This window comes from Elephas maximus, chromosome 24, assembly GCF_024166365.1.
Source record: "Elephas maximus indicus isolate mEleMax1 chromosome 24, mEleMax1 primary haplotype, whole genome shotgun sequence".
Classification (NCBI taxonomy): Eukaryota; Metazoa; Chordata; class Mammalia; order Proboscidea; family Elephantidae; genus Elephas; species Elephas maximus.
This window is the reverse complement of record NC_064842.1, coordinates 42,171,030-42,188,044: the sequence shown is the minus strand read 5'-3', so window position 1 is coordinate 42,188,044 and position 17,015 is coordinate 42,171,030. Positions and strand designations below refer to the sequence as shown.

General features: G+C 39.6%; 1 protein-coding gene across 1 annotated transcript; it reads right to left on the bottom strand.

Annotated features, from left to right (window-relative positions):
- Positions 1–15,181: 15,181 nt before the first annotated feature.
- LOC126066693 (60S ribosomal protein L36-like) lies at positions 15,182–16,459 on the bottom strand. Its single transcript, XM_049867936.1, has 2 exons — positions 16,093–16,459; positions 15,182–15,204 (listed from the first exon to the last, which is right to left on the bottom strand). The coding sequence occupies exons 1-2, from the start codon at positions 16,451–16,453 to the stop codon at positions 15,182–15,184; spliced, it is 384 nt and encodes a 127-aa protein (XP_049723893.1). The 5' UTR covers positions 16,454–16,459.
- Positions 16,460–17,015: the final 556 nt, after the last annotated feature.

Genomic DNA, 17,015 nt, shown 5'->3' with positions numbered 1-17,015 from the left:
TCACTATGCAGATTTTTTTACTCGTATCTCCCACTATTCCCCTACTCATACCCAGTCAGAGTAAGTATACTATTTCCCACCTCTCTGTCCTGGTTAATTCTGTTCCCACATCTGCAGTTCACCTTTAACATCATATCCCTGCCTGTTGAAATACTTAAAGACCTAGTTTAAACGCCACCTCCCCTTCAAAACCCTTATCTTTCTAAAAGGTTTTTTGTGAGTTAGTGCCTGCTTACTTCACCAGCCTCATCTCACCACGTCCACACTAAAAAACTCAATTTCAGCCATCTGGAACAAGAGGCAGTTCCCACAATGCTTCTGGCATTACCTTACCTTCAAGCCTTAGCATATATTGTTCCCTCTGCTTGGAACATTTTTATCCCACATCTTCCTATCCTGCTTCACCTGGATAATGACTCAAGTTTAAGCAAAGCTAAGACATCAGTTCTTTCCAGGAGCCTTCTTGATCCCCCACCAAGACTAGATTAATGCCCTCCGATGTACATCCCTAGTGCCCTATTCTTCCCCAGCAAAGCATTTAATTCACCATGTTGTTTATTGCCTGTTTACTTATCTGTGTTTCATCCTAGACAATAAGTTGTATAAGAGTACAGACTGTGTCTTATAAATACTGTATACCCCAAACCTAACACTGTACCAGGTGCAGGGTAGATGCTTAATAAAATATCTATTGAATTTTGAGTGAACAGACCACTGTAGCACTTGATATAACTTACATGGTTAGTACTTCACTTATAACTGGGCAGGAGAGTCTCCTGCTCTGGTCCCTGTGAATGGGACCCCCCTAAAAAACCAAACCTGTTGCCATCAAGTTGATTCAGACTCATAGGAGCCCTACAGGACAGAATAGAACTGCCCTATAGGATTTCCAAGGCAGTAATATATATATATTTTTAAATCTTTGCATAAGCAGACTGCCACATCTTTCTTCTGAGGAGAGGCTGGAGGGTTTGAGCCACCAATCTTTCGGTTAGCAGCCGAGTGCTTTAGCCACTGCACAACCAGGGCTCCTTCTGCATACCATACACATAATAAAGTTCTAGTATATTTTTATATACTAGCAACAAACAATTAGAAAATGCATTTTTTAAAATACCATTTGCATAACAATGAAATATCTAGGAATAAATCTACTGGAAGGTGTACAAGATAGCTATACTAAAAACTACAAAACACTGCTAAGAGCAATTAAAGAAGAGTGAAAGAAATTGAGGAATATACCATGTTCATAAATTGGAGCACTCAGTGTTAAGATACCAGTTTTTCCCAAATTGATCCGTAGATTTAATGTAATCCTTTAAAATTCCAAAAAAGTTAGTTTTAAGGGGTTTACAAGTAGGGGGTTCATACAATCCACATCAGCAACATTTTTAATCATACCGTGCAGGCGCCAGAATTTTCACAGGGCAGGCCAAGCAAAGGAACTGCAACTTTAATGCAAAAATGCAGAGGCCAGGTAAGCAATGAGGCTGAAATTCTGATGCAAATTGTGAGGCCAGCCCAGCAAGCTGCAGTGGAATTTTCTGCAGCCTGGGGACCTCTGTATTATAAGGATAGACAAATAACACCAATAAAAATCCCAGAATCAGACCATTCATTTACAAGGTAGCCTCTGCCATTTAGTAGGGAAAGGATTATCTTCTCAATGAATATTACTGGGTAAATTTTCTGTCTATACGTGAAAAAAATGAACCTTGACTGCTATCTCAAACCATAAACAAAAATTAAGTTGAAATATATTATATATCTAAATGTGAATGATATAACTTCTAGAAGAAGTGATGAGAAAATATTTTCATGACTTTTGGATAGGCAAAGTTTTGTTAAACAGAACTCAGAACTAACTGTAAAAGAAAATATCAGTAAACTGTACTTCATTAAAACTAACAAGTTTTGCTCATGAAAATACAACAAAAGCAAGACAGACTGGGAGGAGATAATTGCAATACATGTATCCAATAAGGAAACCCTGGTGGCATAGTGGTTAAGTGCTACAGCTGCTAACCAAAGGGTCAGCAGTTTGAATCTGCCAGGTGCTCCTTGGAAACTCTATGGGGCAGTTCTACTCTGTCCCATAGGGTCGCTATGAGTCGGAATCGACTCGACGGCACTGGGTTGCTGGTATAAGCAGTAAAGGACTTGTATACAGACTATATTAAAAAATCTTACAAATGGGAAAGATTGTCTGATTTTTTTTTAATGTGTTAAAGATGCTATAAGTACTTCACAAAAGAGGATATCCAGCTGGTCAATAAATGTATAAAGAGGTATTCAACATCATTGGTCATCAGAGAAATGCAAATTAAAACCACACTGAGATACTAATATACCCCGCAAGAAGAATTAAAATTAAAACATTGTGAGAGTATGAAACAATTTGTGTACATTGCTGATGGGAGTATTAATCTGCATAATTATTGCCAATATCTAAAAAGACTAAAAATACATATGCCTTATTATCCAGCAATTGTATTCCTGCTTTATACCTAAGAGAAGTGGTTTCGTTCACCAGAAATCATGAATAAGAATAATGTAATTAATTATAATAGACAGTGTAAACCTGTATTTTTCTCCTTTGTTCTCTTAAATGATTTGAATATCAATTGTATAAAATAATGTGTGTGTTATATTGTTGATTTTACAAAACATAGAAATGTCATATATTTGGCAAAGCACAAAGGAGACGAATGGGAGCAAAGCTGTATGGGAGTAAGACGGTAACTCTGGAGTCGGCAGGAACAAATGAAGAGGACCATAATGATAACTAAGAAGGTTAATATAACAAACTCTATAAATACATATTTTCTCTCTTTTTCTTTTTCAGCATTTTTCAATAGATGCAAAATTATATAAAGTAATAATTACATATATAAATGTAACACATATAACAATATTAGCACAAAAAGGGGATACTAGACTTGTATAGGAGTATCATTTCTGTGTCTCACTGGAATTAAATTGCTATAAATCTGAAGTAGTTTCTGATAGATTAAGATATGGTAAGCTGTAGAGCAACCACTAAGAAAATAACTTTTTAAATATAATGAAAAGATCTCTAAAGGAATTAAAATGCTACACTAGTAATATTCACTTAATGCAAAAAAAAAGTAAAGCAGGAGTGGAGAAACAGAAAGTCGTGAGACATGTAGAAAACAAAAAGTAGAATGGCAGACATAAATCCAACTATATCAAGAATTAAGATTAATGGATTGAGCAATCCATTCAAAAGGTAGAGATTATCATCCTGGATAAATAAGACCAAACTGTATACTGTCTATAGGTGACAGAGTTTAGATTCAAAGATACGAATATTTTGAAAGCAAAAGGATAGAAAAAGATACACCATGCAAAAAGTAACCATAAGAAACCTGGAGTGGCTATACTAGTTTAAATTCAAACAGAATAGACTTTAAAGTAAAAAATAATAATAAAATGGTACAGAAAATTTGCCAAACACTCTTGGCAGTTCCTCAAAAGGTTAATGGTAGAGTTTTCACCCAGCAATCCCACTCCTACGTATATACTCAAGAGAAATGAAAACTATATCCACACAAAAGTTTGCAGCAACATTATTCATAATAGCCAAAAACTAGAAAGAACCCAAATGTCCATCAATTGGTGAATGGATAAACAAAATGTAGTGTATCCATGCAATCAAATATTAATCAGCCATGAAAAGGATTGAAGTACAGATGCATGCTACTGCATGGAAGAATCTTGAAAACATTATGTTAAGTGAAAGAAGACAATTAAAAAGAACCACAAATTATATTATTCCATTTATATGAAATGTCCAGAATAGGTAAATACATAAAAAAAAAAATTTTTTTTTTTTTTATAAAAAAATACATAGAGACAGAAAATAGATTGATAGTTGCCTAGAGCCAGGAGGGTTGGGGGAAAATGCAGAGTGGCTGCCTATGGATATGAGGTTTCTTTTTGAGGTGATGAAAATGTCTTAAAATTGATTCTGATGATTCACAACCTTGTGAATACACTAAAAACCACTGAATCATACTTTAAATGGCTAAATTGTATGATGTGTGAATTATATCTCATTAAGGTGTTTTGCTAGCATGTGATATTAATGATATTATCCAATAATTTCTTCATTCTGTTTGATCACCTATCTTTGAAAGGGTCATGCATATGGATCTCTTCCAATCAGTTGGCCAGGTAGTGGCTGTCTTACAAATTTCTTAACACAGACAAATAAATGCTTCCACCATTGCATCTGTTTGTTGAAGCATCTCAGTGGGTACTCTGTCAACTCCTGGAGTCTTTCACCGATGGCTTTATGGCAATTTGTACCTCTTGCTTCAGTAGCAGCAGTTCTTGATCATATGCTACCACCTGAAATGGTTGAATGTTGACCAATTCTTTTTAGTACAGTGACTCTGTATATTCATTCCATCTTCTTTTGATGCTTCCTCTGGCATTCAATTTTTTGCACATAGAATCCTTAAAAAATGCAACCCAAGGCTTGAATTTTGTCTTCAGTTTTTTCAGCTTGAGAATTGCCGACCTTGTTCTTGCCTTTTGTTTTCTAACTCCAGGTTTTTGCACATTTCATCATAATGCTTTGTTTTATCTTCTTGAGCCACCCTTTGAAATCTCGTGTTCAGCTTTTGCTTCATCAGTTCTTCCCTTTGCTTTAGCTACTCTGCATTTCAGAGTAAGTTTCAGAGTCTTTTCTGACACTCATTTTGATCTTTTCCTTCTTTCCTGTCTTTTTAATGCCCTTTTATTTTCTTCTTGTATGATGTCACTGATATCTTCCCAAAATTCTTCTGGTCTTTGGTCATTAGTGTTTAATGCATCAAATATCTTCTTGAAATGGTCTATAAATTCAGGCGGAATGATTTTGCTAAGATAGTTCAAAAATGACTGCAGCTGTTCATCAACAGGGAACTGTCTCTATATATTTTGGAGTCCCTGGGTAGTACAAATGGTAAACACACTTGGCTACTAACTGAAAGGTTAGAGGTTAGAGTCTACCCAGAGGTGCCTTGGAAAAAGGCCTGGTGATCTACTTCTGAAAAATTAACCATTGAAAACCCTACAAAGAACAATTCTACTCTGACACACATGTGGTTGCCATGAGTTAGAGCTGGCTTCATGGCAACTGGTTTTTTGTATATATTTTAAAGCCCCGCTGTCTTAAGTATCTAGTGCTGCTATAACAGAAATACCACAAGTGGATGGCATTAACAAAGAGAAATTTATTTTCTCACATCTAGGAGGCTAGAAGTCCAAATTCAGGGTGCCAGCTCCAGGGGAAGGCTTTCTTTCTGTGTCAACTCTGGGGGAACGTACTTGTCATCAATCTTCCCCTGCTCTAGGAGCTTCTCAGCATAGGGACCCCGGCTCCAAAGTGTACGTGTTATGGATTGAATTGTGTCCCCAAAAAATATCTGTCAATTTGGCTAGGTCATGATTCCCAGTATTATATGATTGTCTACCATTTTGTCATCTGAGGTGATTTCCCTGTATGTTGTAAAGCCTAGCATTATGATGTAATGAGATGGATTAGTGGCAGTTATATTGATGAGATCTGCAAGATCAGATAGTATCTTAAACCAATCTCTTTTGAGATATAAAAGAGAAAAGCCAGTAGAGAGACAGGGGGATCTCATACCACCGAGATAGCAGTGCCAGGAGAAGAGTGTGTCCTTTGGCCCTGAGGTTCCTGGTGGAGAAGCTCCTAGGCCAAGGGAAGTTTGAGAAGGACCTTCCTCCAGGGCTGGCAGACAGAGAAAGCATTCTCCTGGAGCTGACACCCTAAATTTGAACTTCTAGCCTACTAGACTATGAAAAAATAAATTTCTCTTTGTTAAAGCCACCCACTTGTGATATTTCTGTTATAGCCCCACTACATGACTAAGACAATGTGCTATTCTCCTGGCTCTGGTTCCTTGGTGGGATCAGGTCCCCCTGTCTCTCTGCTTTCTTCTCTCTTTTTATATCTCAAAAGAGATTGACTTAAAACGCAACCTAATCTTGTAGATTGAGTCCTTTCTCATTAATATAATTGCCATTAATCCTGCCTCACTAACATCATTGGCACTAACCCTGCCTGATTAACATCATAGAGGTAGGATTTACAACACATAGGAAAATCACATCAGATGACAAAATAGCGGACAATCACACAATACTGGAAATAATGGCCTAGCCAAATTGACAGTTATTTGGGGGGGACACAATTCAATTCATGACATTCCACCCTTTGACCCCCCAAAATTCATGTCATCATCACATGTAAAACACATTTACCCCATCGTATCATAGCAAAAATCTTACATCAACTCCAAGTCCAAAATTTAAAAATTCCTTTTCCTCTGTGGACTCTAGAATACAAGTTATCTGCTTCCAAAGTACAATGGTAGAACAAGCACAAGCTTCCAAAGTACAATGGTAGAACAAGCACAAGCTAGACATTTCCATTACAAATGGGAGAAACTGGAGGGAAAGAAGGGATAACAGGTACCAAGCAATTCAGCAGAACACATTACATTAGCCCTCAAGGCTTGAAAATAATCCTCTGTTCCCTGAGACTATTTAGGCAATTGCCCTGTCTTATAGACTCTGGGCATTGGCCACACTCTTTGGATACTGAGTGGAGGCCTCTTGGTCCTGGGCTTCACCTCCTCCTTTCAGGCCCACTGGAAGGGCAATTCTGTTCTCTTGGCTTTGGGTAACCCCACTCTTCTAGGCCATTTTAGTGGCAACTCCACCTTTTGAGACTGAGGCAGCTCTGCTTCCTGTGTTCCAAGTCTCTTCGGCTTCTGCTTCTTGGTTCCTTGGCCTCATGACCCCTTGGGCCTCACCAGCCACATCTGCCCTGCTGGGGCAAGTGTTCCAAAGCTCTTTAGCTCCACCTAAAAGTGCCCGGAGGCACTCCACTCTGCCAGTAAACTTCGGCCAGAAGGCACGCAGCTCTCTTGTTCTGTGGGTCAGCTCCAGCGCCATCTCGTGGTGCTCTCCTGGTTCTGCTGCTGCCAGATCCCTGCTGTTGCCAGTTCTCTGCTGCTGTTTGTTGGTTCTCTGCTGCTGCTTCTCACCATCTGCCCGATCTCTAGTGTAACAGCTCTCCTCATTTCCTTCTGAGTGCTCACCAGAATTGTCTTTGACATCCATAACTCCACCAATAGTCTCTTCAAGACAATCTAAGCTTTTACTATTAAAAAAACTTTAAAACTCTTCTAGCCTCAGCCAAAGTTTGAACAGTCCCATGGAACAAAACAAGACTAAAGGGGTGCACCAGCCCTGGGGCAGGGACTGGAAGGTAGGCAGGAACAGGACAGCTGGTAATATGGAACCCAGGGTTGAGAAGGGAGAGTGTGGACATGTCGTGGCATTGTTAACCAATGCCATACAACAATGTGTGTACTGTTTGATGAGAGACTAGTTTGTTCTGTAAACCTTCATCTAAAGTTCAATTAAAAAAAAAAAAAAAAAAAACTCTTCCAGCCTCTATCCATTCACAATACCAAAACCACTTCCACATTTTAGGGACCTGTTAGAGCAGCACCCCACTCTCTCGGTACCAAATTCTGTCTTAGTTATCTAGTGCTGCTGTAACAGAAATACCACAAGTGGATGGCTTTAACAAAGAGAAATTTATTCTCTCATAGTCTAGGAGGCTAGAAGTCTGAATTCAGGGTCCCAACTTCAGGGTAAGCTTTCTCTGTTGACCCTGGGGGAAGGTCCTTGTCATCAATTTTCCCCGGTAAAGTAGCTTCTCAGCGCAGGGACCCTGGGTCCAAAGGACAAAGCTATTCTCCTGGCTCTTGTTTCTTTTTTTTTCTTTTTTAATTTTTATCGTGCTTTAAGTGAAAGTTTATACATCGAGTCAGTCTCTCATACAAAACCTAATATATACCTTGTTATATACTCCTATACTCCTAGTTGCTTTCCCCCTAATGAGACAGCACATTTCTTCTCTCCGCCCTGTGTTTCTGGGTCCATTCAGTCAGCTTCTGTCCCCCTTCACATCTCCCCTCCAGACAGGAGCTGCCCAGGTAGTCTCATGTGTCTACTTGATCCAAGAAGCACACTCCTCACCAGTATCATTTTCTGTCTTGTAGTCCAATCTGATTCACTAAAGTGTATCCTTTGGCACAATGAACAATTTATATAGGTAAGAGCTTCACTGACTCAGCAGGCCAAAGTGTGGTACTGAAACATCTGTCTCTTTGTTGTGTTTTTTAGAATGAGAGTTAGGAAGACATTAAAGTGTATACTCTGGAGAAAAAAATACATATAACATCCTCTTTGCAATATTCTACCAGTTTACCTTTTAGTTGCACTGGAATCTTACTCTGTAGAAATTGCCAGTAAAATTCAAATAATTTTTAGCTGTATAATGAATAGCCAGCCACCTATTAGGAATTGGACTATGATTCCTTAATAGGCTATGGGGATGAATTATATATATATAACATTGAGCAATAACTAATTCCACCAGACTGCTACCAGCTAGAAACAATATAGTTCTCATTGACTGAGTTTGCACTGTTGTGATGTCAGTTGAAACAATGGGTCCAAGTCTTCAAATTTCAGGTCAAAAGGCATACTTGCACAAACCTAAAAAGGCTGACTCCCTTCTGTGAGAACACAAAATCCTGCTGCTTTTAGGCAAGAACAAGGTGGCTTGTCACCTACTTCCTTCTTAACAAGTATATTTTGTGACTTGAAAGGTTTATATTGGAGATAAAAGAAAAAAAAAATTTTTTTTTTTATATTGGAGATAAAGGCAAGAGCAAAAGCATGCTTAAGTGCGTGGCTGCTAAACGACAGGTTGGCTGTTTGCACCCAATGGGGATCCATAGAAAAAAGCCTGGCAATCTGCTGCCATAAAGATAACAGCCAAGAAAATTCTAGGGGTAGTTCTACTCTATCGTATGGGGTTGCCTTTAGTCGGAATAGACTTAACACCAGCCAACAACAACAACGTTTTTCAATAAATTTTCTAAATTTGTTATAAATATCTTGTGCATTTTTGCAAGATTTACTCCTGAATATTTTACACTTTTTGTTGCTACAGTAAGGCTATCATTTTTTTAAGGCTATCATTTTTTTAATTAATTTATTTTTATTATTGTACTTTAGATGAAGGTTTACAGAATAAATTAGCTTCTCATTAAATGATTAGTACACATATTATCTTGTGACACTGGTTACCAACTCCACGACATGTCAACACTCTCCCTTCTCAACCCTTGGGTTCCCAATCATCAGCTTTCCTGTTCCCTCCTGCCTTCTAGTCCTTGCCCCTGGGCTGGTGTGCCCCTTTAGTCTTGTTTTGTTTTATGGGCCTGTCTAATCTTTGGATGAAGGGTGAACCTCAGGAATGAATTCATTACTAAGCTAAAAGGGTATCCAGGGGCCATATTCTCGGAATGTCTCCGGTCTCTGTCAGGTCAGTAAGTCTGGTCTTTTTTTGTGAGTTAGAATTTTGTTCTACATTTTTCTCCAGCTCTGACTGGGACCCTCTATTGTTACCCCTGTCAGAGCAGTCAGTGGTGGTAGCCAGGCACCATCTAGTTGTGCTGGACTCAGTCTGGTGGAGACTGTGGTAGTTGTAGTCCATTACTCCTTCGGACTAATCTTTCCCTTGTGTCTTTGGGTTTCTTCATTCTCCCTTTCTCCTGAGGGCTATCATTTTTAAATAAATTTTCTATTTGTTACTGGTATAATCTTACATTCAGCAATATTCCGAATTGCTCTTATTAATTTGTTTATAGATTCTTTTGAGTTTTCCATATATTAAAGCATATTATTTCTAAATAGTGAAAGGGTCATATCTTACTTTCAAATTCATCTATTATTTATTCTTTGTCTTGCCTAACTAGGCCTGCAATCGCACTGGGTAGAACCTAGAGTACTATGGTGAGGAACAGTGGTGATAATGGATGTTTTTGTCTTTTTCCTGATTTTAAAGGAAATTTATGTTTCACCATTAAACATAATGTTTAGGGTAAGTTTTTGAAACTAGCCTTTATAAGGTTAAGAATTTCTCCTATATTACTTGTTTAATTTCCACTTACTGGTGTATTTTACTGTTTTCTTTCTGTTATTAATTTCTAGTTTCATTCCATTATGGTCAGAGAAGATACTTTGTATGATTTCAATATTTTAAAATTTATCAAGACTTGCTTTGTGACCTAACATATGGTTTATTCTGCACAATGATCCATGTGCACTGTAGAAGAATGTATATTGAGTTGCTGTTGGTATATTACTTTTTGTGGATTAAATTGTGCCCCCTGAAAAGTTATGTTGACATCATAACCCCTGTACTTATAAATATGACCCAGTTTGGAAATAGGTGTTTTCTGGTGTTATGTGAATGAGGTCATATTGGAGTAGGGTAGGTCCTAAACCCAACCCCTTCTGAATGGTGTCTTTTAAGGAGAGCAAAATGGACACAGACACACAGGGGGAGACCCCCATATGATGAAGGAGGCAGATACACCTATAAGTAGCAATGAAACACCAAGGATTACCAGCTGTCACCAGAAACTAAGAGAGAGGCCCACAGAGGGAATCAACCCAGCCGAGACCCTGAATAGGACTTTTGGCTTCCAGAACTGTGAGAAAGGAAATTTCTGTTCTTTAAATCCACTCACTTTGTGATATTTTGTTATGGCAGCCCTAGAAAACTAAGACATTACTAAATCGCCTAGACTATATTTTTTCTGTATTTACCAGAGACAATCATACAGATTTTCTTCTTTTAAGTTATATGGTGCACAGCCTCCCAGATGGCCCACAATGGTCCACATCTCTTGTTATTCACACTATTGTTTAGTCCTCTCCCACGTTTTCCCAGAGTTCATCTGTGTGATCAATAGAATATGGCAGAAGTGATGATATGTTACTGCCAAAATTAGGTTATGAAAGGCATTGTGGCATAAAGATAGACATACAAATCAATGGAACAGAATTGAGAGTTCAGAAATAAATCTTACATTTATGGTCAATTGATTTTCAGTAAGGGTGTCAGGTCAACTCAACGGGGTAAGAATAGTCATTTCGACAAATGGTGCTGGGGCAACTGGATATCCACATGCAAAAGAATGAAGTTAGACCCCTATCTAACACTACAGACAAAAATTAACTCCAAGCAGACTAAAACCCTAAGCGTAAGAGTAAAGAGTATAAAACTCTGAGAAGAAAACATAGGAGTAAATCTTCATGACCTTGGATATGGAAAAGGATTTTTAGATATCACACAGAAAGCATAAGCAACAAAAGAAAAAAATAGATAAATTAGACTTCCTAAAATTCAAAAGTTTTGTACTTCAAAGGGCATCATCAAAAAAATGAAAAGACAACCCACGGCATGGGAAAAATATTTGCAAATCATATATCCAATAAGGAACTTGTATCTAGAATACGTAGAGAACTCCTACAACTCAATAATAAAAAAGACAAATAACCTAATTTAAAAATGGAAGTTTGGCAGTTCCTAAAAAGTTAAACACTGAGTTACCATATGACCCAGCAATTATGCTCCCAGGTATATACTCAAGAGAAATGAAAATGTACATCTACACAAAAACTTCTACACAAATGTTTATGGCAGCTTCATTCATAAAAGCCAAAAAATGGAAAAAAAAAAAAAAGTATATCAACTAATAAATGGATAAACAAAATGTGGTATAGTCATACAAGGGAAAGTTATTCAGCCCTAAAAAGAATGAAGTACTGATTCATGCTACGATATAGATGAACCTTGAAAACATTATGCTAATTCGAAAGAAGCCAGACACAAATTCTTTGACTCCATTTATATGAAATATCCAGAGTAGGTAAATCCATAGAGACAGAAAGTAGATTAGCAGCTGCCAGGAGCTGCGGGAATGGAGAGTGACTGCTAATGGGTATGGGGTTTCTTTTCGGGGTAACAAAACTATTCTGGAATTAGAAAGTAGTGATGGTTATACAACACTGTGAATATACTAAAAACCACTGAGATGATCTGACAGGCCTTTAAAAGAATAAATTTTATAGTATGTAGATCATAGCTCAAAAAAAATTGTATGAGGAAACGATGACGTTGTGGTTTTGTCTTGACCTCTCTCTCTGCTCGTTACCTCTGGGGTAAACCAGCTGCCATATCATGAGTAGTCCTATGGAGAGGCCCACATGGTGAGCTACGAAGCCTTCTGCCAGCATCCATGTGAGTGAGATTGGAAACAGATCCTCTCACGGCAGTAGTTTGATTCTTTACGTGCCTTGAGAGATTTTAGAAACTGTATGCTCTTATTCCTTATGAATTCTCTGAGGCCCAGGTTTAAAGTACATTCTTCTAGAAAGTATTTGAATTTGTTTCTGTCAGGTGCCTCTGGCAGGAGCCCTGGTGGTGCAATGTTTAAGTGATCAGCTGCTAACCAAAAGGTTGGCAGTTCGAACCCACCTAGCAGCTCCAATGGAGAAAGGCCTGGCAATCTTGTTCTGTAAAGATTACAGCCTGGAAAACCCTGTGGGGTAGTTCTACTCTGTAGCATTGGTGTCACTAAGAGTTGAAATCGACTCAATGGCACCTAACAACAACAACAGGTGTCACTTCCAGGTGCTTCTGCCAGGTAGAACAGTACCAATCCAACTTTAAACTAAACAAACATTCAAGTAGGGGTTTGTTTTGTTTTGTTTTATTTTTGCTTGGTTAGGAATTTTCACAAGAGATATAATTCCCCTTCAACTAAAGCTAAGATGGAGATGGACAAGGGTCCCCAACAAATCTTTCTGCGTTGTATTTTAGGACACCCACGGAGAGAGATACTCCCAAAACAAACACCAACATCACAGTGCATTGATGATTTCAAGTTTTCCTACTAGCTTGGCCATATGTAAAGCTTTAAATATATACATTTTAAAACCTTAAAAATATAATTTACTCAACATTTTTAGATTTTCTATGACAGGAGGATTTCTTTGTACACCTAATCTGTCATAATGCCTTAGTTACTAGGACTGCTGTAACGAAAATACCACAAGTGGATGGCTTAACAAAGAGAAATTTATTCTCTCACAGTCTAGGAGGCTAGAAGTCTGAATTCAGGGTGCCACCTCCAGGGGAAGTCTTTGTCTTTCTGTTGACTTTGGGGGAAGGTCCTTGTCATTATTCTTCCCTTGGTCTAGCAGCTCCTCAACGCGGGGACTCTGGGTCCAAAAGACACATGCTCCTGGCTTTACTTTCTTAGTGGTATGAGGTCCCCATGTCTCTCTGCTTTATTCTCTCTTTTATATCTCAAAAGAGATTGGCTTAAAACACAACCTAATCTTGTAGTTTGAGTCCTGCCCCATTAACGTAACTGCCGATAATTCTACCTCATTAACATCATAGAGGTAGGATTTACAACACATAGGAAAATCACATCAGATAGCAAAATGGTAGACAATCGCACAATACTGGAAATCATGGCCTAGCCAAGTTGACACACATTTTTAGGGGATACAATTTAATCCATAACGTTCCACCCTTTGGCCCCCCAAAATTCATGTCATTGCCATGTGTAAAGCACATTCACCCCATCATGTCTTAGCAAAAGTCTTAAATTGACTCTAAGTCCAAAATCCAAAAATTTCTCTTCATCTATGAAACCTAGAATATAAGTTATTTGTTTCCAAAGTACAGTGGTGGAATGGGCACAAGTTAGACATTTCTATTACAAATGTGAAAAACTGGAGGGAAAGAAGGGATAACAGGCACCAAGCAAGTCAGCAGAACACATTACATTAGCCCTCAAGGCTTGAAAATAGCCCTCTGTTCTCTGAGCCATTTCGGCAATGGCTCTGCCCACCAAACTCTGGGTGTTGGCTATACTCTCCAGATTCGGAGTAGAGCCCCTTGGCCCTGGGCTTTTGCTCTGCCTTCCAGGCCCACTGGAGTGGCAACACTGTTCCCTCACATTTGGGTGGCCCTATTCTCCTAGTCCATCTGAGTGGTGACTCCACCCTTTGAGACCCCAGAAGTCGTGGCCCTACCCTTTGAGACTGATGCTGCTCTGCTTCCTGTGTTCCATGTCTCTTCAGCTTCTGCTTCCTGATTCCTTGCCTCTCGGCCCCTAGGGACTCACCACCTGCATTTGCCCTGCTGGGGCAAGTGATCCAAAGCTGTTTTTAGCTTTATCGATAAGTGCCTGGAGGCACCCCCACTCTGCCAGTAAACTTCAGCTGGAAGGCACTCAGCTCTCTTGCTCCTTCGGTCTTCAAGCCTAGCTCCACCAATTAGTGCTCAGAGTCACGCCACTCCACCAGTAAGCCACCAGTCAAAGGCACTCAGCTTTCTGACTCCATGAGTTGGCTCCAGCGCTGCCTCGCACTGGTCTCCTGTTTCTGCTGCCACTGTTTCTGTAATCTTGCTTCTTGCCATCTTCACCGTCTTCCATGTAACAGCTCTGAGTCCCTACCAGAATCATCTTTGATGTCCATAATTTCACCAACACTCTCTTCAAGGCAATCTAGGCTTTTACTATTAGGCACTTTAAAACCCACCCAGCTTCTACCCATTCACAGTTTCAAAACTGCTTCCACATTTTAGGTATCTGTTAGAGCAACACCCCACTCTCTTGGTTCCAAATTCTGTTTTACTTATCTAGTGCTGCTATAACAGAAATACCACAAGTAGATGGCTTTAACAAGGAGAAATTTGTTCTTTCACAGTTTAGAAGGCTAGAAGTCCAAATTCAGGGTGCCAGCTCCAGGAGAAGGCTTTCTCTCTCTGTCGGTTCTGGGGGAAGGTTCTTGTCATCAATCTTGCCCAGCTGAGGAGCTTCTCAGCACAGGGACCCTGGGTTCAGAGGACGAGCCCTCCTTGCTCTACTTTCTTGGTAGTATGAGGCCCCCATGTCCCTCTGCTCACTTCTCTTTTATATCTCAAAAGAGATTGATTTGAGGCACACCCTAATCTTGTAGATTGAGTCCTGCCTCGTTAACATAACTGCCGATAATGCTACCTCATTAATGTCATAAAGGTAGGATTTACAACACATAGAAAAATTACGTCAGATGACAAAATGGTGGACAATCACAAAATACTGAGAATCATGGACTAGGCAAGTTGACACACATATTTGGGGAACACAATTCAATCCATAACAATGCCCAAAATGAAAACTCTAACACAGCATATTAGTTGTGCAAAAGTTCACACTCCCCGGCCCTCGCTTTCTGAAAAAAAAAAAAAAAAATTATATAAACAGTACTCTCTGGGAAAACATCCCACACTATTCTGTGACTTCTTATACTCCCTGGACATCCTTGCGTCAATCTTGGTTTGAGAAACACAGGAGAGGAGTGGAAGATTAGTTTGGAAAAGTTAATGGAGGTCATATTAAAATGACCTGAAATGTAAAATAGGAATATAGGAATATTTAGATTTCCAAATTGTCACTTTTGTGATTCAATCGATTGAAACTCCAGGGCAGACACACTTCCAAATGACAACCGTTACCTGTTTTTCAAATTGTTTTTTTCATAGAAACTGTCGAGTGGTTCCCACATGCCTGACACTGGGTTAATGCTGTGTGGAATAAGAGAAATGATAAAAGGCATATTTACTGCCCTCAAGTAAGTTAGCAATAAGCAATTCCAGGAAACTTTTCCTGTTTACGAAGAATTTCCACATAAAGCAAAATGAGATGTGAGAGTTTAAAGAGGTAAAGAAGTTTAAAGTAGGAAGCAGTACTTCCGACTATGGATGGGGGTAGGCTGACCGACTGCCCTGGTTTGCTGAGGACTAAGGTGTGTCCTAGGATAGCAGAATTTTCAGTGCAAAACCAGGAACAACCCCAGGCAAACCAGGTCTGGTTGGTCATTCTAACAGAAGTAGGGAGGTAGGAGAGTCAGAGGAGGCCTCAGGCAGAACAGGAGATGAAAGTTGAAAAGGACCTTGTAGAATTAGTTGGATTGGATTGACTACCCTCAATAATACTCTAAAATAAATACAACCTAACTACCCCCTCTGCATTCACCTAGGGAATACTTAGAAATTGTGTAGCGATTCCATCTTTGTGAGTATATATATTTTTTTTTTCCTGGAAAGCTTTGTTATGTTACTTGGCAGGGGAGGAGGGTACAGCAAACATGGGCAGGGATGCACTCTTTCCTTCTTGGCAGCCGCCTTCCTCATGGCGGCCAGGATATTGCTCAGCTCCTCTCGCTTCCTCTTGGCTCGGGTGTGTGTCCCCACTCTTTTCTTGATGAACTCGAGGGTCCGTTTGTCCTTGGAGACCGTGAGGAGCTTCATGGCATGCCTCTTGTAGAGGGCGAAGCCGCGCGCCTCCGGGATTATGTCCCTCACGAATTTCGTGTGTTTGGTGAGGCTCCCATGTGGGCGGGTGTGCGTCGGCTTGCTAACGTTCTTGGTCACCTTGTGGCCCTTGCGGAGGCCCACAGCCATGGGGTAGCGCACAGCCATGGCTGCTTTTCTTCAATGACTGCTGTCGTGGAAGCTGAGTACTTTCCTTTGATTGACATGGATTGAAATATTTGATTGAACCATCGGTTTTTGGGGACCCTGGCGGCACATTGGTTAAGGCTTTGGCTGCTAACCAAAAGGTCGGCAGTTCGAATCCACCAGCTGCTCTTTGGAAACCATGTAGGGCAGTTCTACTTTGTATAGCTATGAGTCGGAATCGACTCAACGGCAATGGGTATTTTTGTTTGTTTTTTGGCTTTCGCTATGGCACATGTCTATGATAGATAAACCCATCGCTGTCAAGGCGATTCTGACTCAATGACCCCATAGGACAGTGTAGAACTGCCCCATAGGGTTTCCAAGAAGCAGCTGGTGGATGCTAACTACCGATCTTTTGGTTAATAGCCGAGCTCTTAATCACTGCGCCACCAGGGCTCTCCTATTGTGGATAGCTTTGTAATTTCCAGTTGCTGTATTTCCCTTCATTCTAAAAGAAAACTTTTTGTAGTATTTCCTCCTCTCCAAATTTATTAACTTAGAGTCTTTCTTTGTGGCAATTATG

Excerpts from the sequence above, each read along its gene's own strand:
- LOC126066693 (XM_049867936.1), bottom strand. The coding sequence starts at position 16,453 with ATGGCTGTGCGCTACCCCATGGCTGTGGGCCTCCGCAAGGGCCACAAG. Across the intron at positions 15,205-16,092 it reads GTACCCTCCTCCCCTGCCAA|AAAGCGAGGGCCGGGGAGTG; the intron begins GTAACATAACAA and ends TTTTTTTTTCAG.